General features: G+C 57.8%; 1 protein-coding gene across 1 annotated transcript in view; it reads left to right on the plus strand.

Moving 5' to 3' along the window:
- The window catches only part of TSPAN6 (tetraspanin 6), a 6,296-nt gene extending 1,229 nt beyond the window's left edge, over nucleotides 1-5,067 (plus strand). The window contains exons 2-7 of the mRNA XM_009332392.1: nucleotides 194-268; nucleotides 840-938; nucleotides 1,212-1,367; nucleotides 2,083-2,166; nucleotides 4,016-4,115; nucleotides 4,327-5,067. Of these exons, the coding sequence (XP_009330667.1) occupies nucleotides 194-268; nucleotides 840-938; nucleotides 1,212-1,367; nucleotides 2,083-2,166; nucleotides 4,016-4,084 (483 nt within the window). The 3' untranslated portion in view covers nucleotides 4,085-4,115; nucleotides 4,327-5,067. The remainder of the gene's footprint in view (nucleotides 1-193; nucleotides 269-839; nucleotides 939-1,211; nucleotides 1,368-2,082; nucleotides 2,167-4,015; nucleotides 4,116-4,326) is intronic.
- The last annotated feature ends 1,742 nt before the right edge of the window (nucleotides 5,068-6,809 follow it).

The raw sequence follows: 6,809 nt of genomic DNA on the forward strand, positions 1-6,809 counted from the left end.
GGGTGGCCCTGGACAGGGCGGGATGGGGTCCTGTCCCCTCCTGACCCATCCCGACCTGTCGTGACCCATCCCGGCACGTCCCATCCTTCCCCATCCCATCCCATCCCATCCCATCCCATCCCATCCTCCCCTGTCTCATCCCATCCTACCCCATCCCATCCACCCCGTCCCATCCCACCCTGGCTGCCTGCAGTACGCCATGCTCCTGTCCCTCATCTTCCTCATCGTCCTGGTGGCCGCCGTCGTGGGGTTCGTCTTCAGGCACGAGGTGAGTCTGGGCGGCTGCTGCTGTCTCCCGTTGTTGCAGAGCAAGTTTGATGCTGGTTTTAACCCAAGTGCAGTTGCAGATGTCGCTGGAGGGACAGAGGTGCTGCTGGGAGCAGTGCCTTGTTTAGCTAAAATGGGATTAAAACAGCTCGAAGAGCAGCTTGGTTCCTGTAAGGACCCATAAGGCCCCCATAAGGGCGAGGCTGGGTGCAGGGTCCGCCCGGCACGGCACGCTGCCCCCTCTACCAGAAGTAGCCCTGGACTTTAATTTCTGGCTTTGGTCTATCTTTTGCAATACTTTCTGTAATTAAAGCTCCTCCGAGGGTTCCTGCGCCTGCTTGGGGGGGAGTTGGCACTACACAGGTCCTTGTTATTACATGCAGCATCCCTGCTGCCACAGCACATCCCAGCCTGCCCTTTAATACACCGTCTAATTGCCTGGGTGGCCAGGGCAGCGTCTGCTGGCCGTGGCCGGAGTCATTCCTGCCATCGCCGAGAGGTGACTAATGTGGGGCCACGGGTTCTGAAGCGCGGGAGGGGACGGCACCGCCGCAGAGACCTCTCTATTGCAGATTAAGACAAACTTTGAGAGTAACCTCAACCTGGCCTTGAGGGACTACAACGTGACCGCAGATCGGCACAGCGAGGCCGTCGACACCATCCAGAGAACTGTGAGTGCCCCAGGCTGGCGTCTGGATGGCGGCGGGTGGGTATGCTCGACTCGCTCCGGGGTGTCCTGCGGGACCCCCTGCGGTATCGGCATCCTCGTCGCGGTGCTGGGGGTCCTTTTTTCACCACGGGCTTTTGAGTTTGCGAGGAGATGCTGGGTGAGATGGGGGCGGTTCCTAGAGAGGCAAGGGCAGGGGAGCCTTGGGAGTGGTTGTAGGACTGGGGGGTCGGTACCCTGGTGTGACTGTTCTCCCCAAATGTGCTTCCTTCTCCAGCTGCACTGCTGCGGGGTGCAGAACTACTCGGATTGGGAGAGGACCGAGTACTTCACCCAGAGGGGCATCCCCCGGAGCTGCTGCAAGAGCCAGGACGACTGCTCAGAGGAGGATCTGAAAGACCTGAGCAAAGCCAAGCTGAAAGTGTTTGTGGATGTAAGTTAAGCTCAGAAAAATCCCCCTGCCAGTCTTGGAGGTGGGGAAGGTAGAGCTGGGTGGGTGGAGAAGGGCTTGGCCTTCCCTGGGAGGCTCGAAAGGAGAACTGGTCTCTCGATGCAGTGGCTCGGGGACTCCCCTGGGTTGGAGGTAGGGGAAAGGTATGGAGGAACGAGCCCTCCGTCATGTGTGAGGTCCCACCCGACTCCTTCGTTGGAGGTCAGGGACTAGGCGGACCCAAGTGTTTGTGCTCAGGGCTGTGTGTTTGGGAGAACAGGTGAATAAGGAGGTAATTTCCTGGTAAAGTTAGTTTTGGCAGCGCTGATGTCTCTCGATGGCCGCCTCTCAATGGCTGTGGAAAGTCCTGACCCAGTGGTGAGCGTGGGTGACCTCATGTGGCAGGGACGGCTGGGTGATGCAAGGGACGTTCCTCTGATGAGTCACCTTGCTCAACCCAACGCTCTCGCTCTCGTTGGGAACAGCCCAAGGGCAGCACTCCCCTTGATAACGTGGCTGGGCTGGGAGGCTGGGTGGTGCAGCGCTGATAGGGAAATGACTTTGCCGAGGTCAGGCAGGAGGGTGGCAGCCAGATCCCTCAGCTGCCTGCGCAGGAGCATCTTCCCCTGGAGCTGCCAGTGCTCTGGGGAGGTGCCAGTTTGTGTTCCTGGGGGGCAAAAAGCACTGGAGCCACGTGCTCGCTTTCCCTCCTCTGCAGGGTTGTTTTTTCCTGGTAACGTCAACGATGGAGTCAAAAATGAGCGTTGTGGCTGGAATCTCCTTTGGCATCGCGTGCTTCCAGGTAACTCTCCCTTGCTGGCCGGCACAGGAGTGCAGAGTGAAGCTAGCGTGTCTCCGGACGTATTTAATTTCTGTGCAAAGTCTGGTGTGTGTACAAAAGGCACAGCCTGTTTCAGCCAGGGAGGAGCAGCTATTCTGCAGATTCCCCTTGGGTTTAATCTCACCGCTGTGCTGTCTCCAGTCTCTTAAACCCAGGGCTGTAGCACCAGCTCTGTTTCCGTGGGCCCAGGTTATTTGAGAAGAGCTCCTGTCTGAGACAACCAACTTTAAGAAAACCCAAATGGAGCCTGTGCTGTGCCGGGAGAACTCCCTGCATTTGCTGTTTAAATCACAGGATCAAATCGCGCCCTTCCTTTTCCTACCCACCGACCTTCCTTTTTATCAGGGAGGCGTTTTGGCATCACTTCTGCGTGGCTGGGTCCCTGTGAGCGCCCACGGGGCACCACTTGTGCTGGCGGCTCACGCCCCGCAGGCCACCTCACCCTGCGATTGCTTCCTCTCCCTCCCGCTCCCCAACCTCTCCTTCACTTTATCCTGTAGGACGCTTCCTGCAGGAGCAGCAGCAGCAGCAGCAGCAGCAGCAGCAGGAGCAGCAGCAGCAGCAGTGTTGCTGCCGGCGGGAAAGGAGAGGCCCCTGCCCCCAGCTCCACCACGCTGGGTGTCGAGCGCGCTGACGCCGCGGTGGGGTTTCCCGAGGTGCTGAGGGTTTTCTCATGCACCGCAGCGGGAGCTGCAGGATGCGTAGCCGGCCCTTCTTTAGCTGGTTTGTGGAAGCTGGCTGGGCTCTCGGTGCTGAGCAGCTGCAGAGCGAGCTCGGCTGGCCTTGACTTTGGAGGGGCTTGAATTCACGCGCCCCTTGATCCAGCATGCAGAGGCCGTGGCATGAGCTTCAAGGTGCTGCCCCCCGGGACCACCAGCTGACCGTGCCAGCACGGGGAGAAGGAACCCCGCCAAGATACTTCTTCTGTAATGAGCGTGTCACCATGCGTTTCCCGTAACGGATGCACTAAACTGGGGGAGAGGCGCGAGCCAACAGCCCCTGGCTGCAGCTTGCGCTACCAAATGCTTTTGGTTGCGGCCGGGAGAGCCCGAGAGCCGGAGCCGCTCTGCTGTGCCCAGCTGCTCGCCCCAGTCTCCTCCTCAGTTGGGCTGTGCTTGCCGTGGGGTCACTGAGACGTGACCAGCACACAGACGGTGAGCTGCACACTCCCAGCTGCGAAATTATCTCGGCTGATGCCAGGCTTGGGAATTGTAACCGGTTCCTGGCTTTTATCGCTCTTTGAGCAAGCCTTGCTGTGTCGTGCGGCCGGCAGAGACCCATCATGCAAATGTGCCTCTGACTTCACGGGTGTAGGTCAAACTCCTGCAGGATCTGGCCCTAAATGTCTGCGCAGGGACTGGGAGGCCACGTTGTGATAACAGTAGCGTGTCCTTCAGATGCTGATGCAAAAACAGCAACCTTGCTTCCCCGCTGTCCTTGCAACAGGGGGAGGTGGCTGCTGTTCTCTAGTGGCTGTGTAATTGGCTGTGACGCTCCCGATATCTGTGTAATCTCCGAAATTACCATAAAACAGTAGATGCTTCATGAAGCAAAATGTAACAGGACAGGACGCAGAGCATCTCTTGCAAGGAGCTTGTTTGGCTGATGCCCGCCAGGATCCTCTGCTTCAGCCTTGCTGTTACTCCGAAGCAGGGCGCAGCAGCCTGTGTTGTGGTTTGTAAATCCCACTGTTCATCTCTGTATTTTATGAAACTGATGCTCTGGAGCAATTTGTCAGGCTTTTCCCCTAAAAAAGCGCATCTTGGTTTTGGCTACCTCTGACGTGTGGGGTTTTTTTTCTCTTTTTCAGTTGGTTGGCATCATTCTTGCCTGCTGCCTGTCCCAGTACATCACGAACAATCAGTACGAGATGGTGTAGCTGGCCCCCAGCATGCTGTGGCTGTGGCCGGGTATGTCTGTCCAGCCACGTAAGCTTGGTGGGCTGCCTCTGCGTCCCTGGCTGCTGCCTGGTTGCCCCTGGGGACCTTCAGCACGGCGGCGGGTACCACTTTTGGGGGCATGTGGGGATAGAGGGCAACTGCAAGACTGTGTTTGCTACATCATTTTAAGATGTGTATAAATCCAGCCTTATCTGTAAACGCTTTGTCTTGTGCATTGCAGGGTATGCTCTCTGCGGCCAGGGAGGATGCCACCACCTCCAGTTTTCCTCTGAACGCCGCTTTGTGAAATCTGGCTTTGAACTGACTGATCTTCTTCTCAATTAGCTCATAGAAACGAGTGCAGCAGCTGTCCTGGTGCGCTCAGGGACTTGTCCTAACACTACTCTGCTGTGCCACCGCGTGGGATAATTAGTGTAGCTGCGGTGGTTACAGCAAGCGCGCTCCCCCGGGTGCCGCAGCCCCTGGCTCTCTCCTCGGCGGCGCGCGCGAGTGCTGTGCCGAACCGACTGTGCTGGCGGCCTCGCGGGACTCCCAGTCCTTGTCTTCGGTGCCTCTTGTCGGGAAAGCAATGCTTCCCCTCATCTCCAGCAGCCCCTCGATGTCCCCTCGCTCTCCGGACACGGTTGCTCTCGAGATGGGGCTGTTGCCCCGTTAAAACATGGCCCTGCCTGCCTGAAGCCCCTGGCTCAGCAAGGTCTCGGCTTGTTGCCAAGCTCTCTCTCATCCCTGCCCTGGGTTTTATATACTTTTTTATAGTTGTACTTTTTTAAGTACAGGCTGTAGTGATTCTTTGTAAGCTGTAGCGAGGTTTGGTGATGTAGCTCCTGGTGCCTTTACCTTGGTAGGTGTCCTTGCACCGAGTCAGCTGTGACTTGATTGTCAGTATTATATGCTGCTTTAACTCATTTTGTGTATTGAGTAGAACTCTTTTGTCCTGAGACACAATAAATATTATGATATTTTACTCTATGAAACCGCCTTAGCTTTTCTTTCCATCTTCTGGAAATTCCTCTGCTCGAGTCGCTGCAAAGAGCAGCCAACCCCCCCGGGAGGTAATCCGCTCACCCCGGGCCAGGCAGTAACCTCTGGACCATCGCAGCTCGCGTTTCTCTAATGCTCGCTGGTGCACTTGCGCTTACAAATAACTTCTGTAATTGAATTTTCTTCATAACAGCGGTTGTGTAACAGTGCTGAAGCAGAAGGCCTGGAGCATCCCAGCCCAGGAGCCGGGCAGATGAGTTCAGCCCCATGCAAACGCGTGCATCCTCTGCCGGCCAGCCGCTGGCTCGGAGCAAAGGGCAGGGCAGCGTTGCTGCAGCTGCCTGCGTCCCCAGCCTCTCCCCGGGGCAAGAAACATGGATTTAAGCTTTTGTGTTCGTCTGGTACTGCTCATCTTTGGGCTGTTTCGTCAGCAAGCCTTTGCCTTACTGAGCCTGATGCCACAGGGGTGTGGTGAAGCTCCCCTCCTGCCGAGCTTGGGGGATTTTCAGGTCTCAAGCACCGAACTCACAAGGGCTGTGGCTTGGAGCAGCCGGACTGCCGGGGCTGCCTGTCCTGCTCCTGGGGAGGAGGCAGGCCTAAAAGGAACGGTTAAGCCGCGGGCAGGAGTGGTGGCCCTTTGTCAGCGTCAGCCCTCTGGCAAAGGCTGCTCTGGTGCTGGGTGAGCTGCCCCAGCCAAACCGCCCCGTGGTGCAGCAAATGACCCAGTACAGGGCAGCCTCACTGCTGACGGAGGAACCCGAAGGGGAACACCTGAAATCCTTATGTCGCGTTTAACCCGGGTGAGTAAATCAGACTGCTGTCAGCGCCTGGCTGGCCAAAAGCCTTCTGGGTCGGGACGGTGAGGTAGAGTGCATCAGAGCATGGAAACCAGGTCGGAGAGATCGGCTGATGGCAATTAATGGATGGATGGAGGCAGGGCAGGAACACGTGAGAGGCAGGGCCAGGTTTGGATAAACCCATCCTCATCAGAAAGCCTGTGCAGAGGGAAGCGACCCTGCACTGGTCTGCGCTCCACCTCTGCAGGCAGCTTCCTTGCTGGGGTGGATGGCGGAGGCCATGCCGGGCGGGGATGGTGCCGGCAGAGGGTAGCACGGGGATCCCGGACGTTTCCGAGCCGCTGCAGGAAAACCAGCACTGACTGTCTGTACCGACCTGGGGAGCGCGGAGGCTTGTCCAGCCTGCTTGTCCCCATGGCCAGCGACAGGCACTGCGGCCATCAGAGGGTGCAGATCTTATCTAGTTAAATAGTGCTTATGTAGACACCTCGCTTTCATTTGGAGAGACATCAGTGACGTCCCGGAGGTACAGGCATGTGCTGGGGCAGATGCCAGGCAGACTTGGGACACTGCTGTCCTGGCAAAGGCATTGGATGCACCTTGGTGACCTGGCTGTACCCACCGAGCCGGGACACGAGCACCGCTGGCTGGCCCCGGGGCTCCGGTTTCCTGCAGCAGCTGTGGCCGGGTGGGGTTCACATGTCCCTGCCGTGTTCGGACGTCCCCTCTCAGGGGGATAAATGTCTCGGGGGACTTGTCAGAAATGCTTGGTGCCCCCAAGGCTGGTTGGTGTCCCTTGGGACGCCATGCAGGGAACTCTGCTGCACCAAGCTCCAGGCAGCTCCCAGCATTTTAACCATGTTGTCAGCGCAGCCGTGAACAGGGATGGGTGAAACTGCCCTTAAAACGTGCTCACGTCCCCATG

Source organism: Pygoscelis adeliae, unplaced genomic scaffold (genome assembly GCF_000699105.1).
Source record: "Pygoscelis adeliae isolate BGI_AS28 unplaced genomic scaffold, ASM69910v1 Scaffold159, whole genome shotgun sequence".
Classification (NCBI taxonomy): Eukaryota; Metazoa; Chordata; class Aves; order Sphenisciformes; family Spheniscidae; genus Pygoscelis; species Pygoscelis adeliae.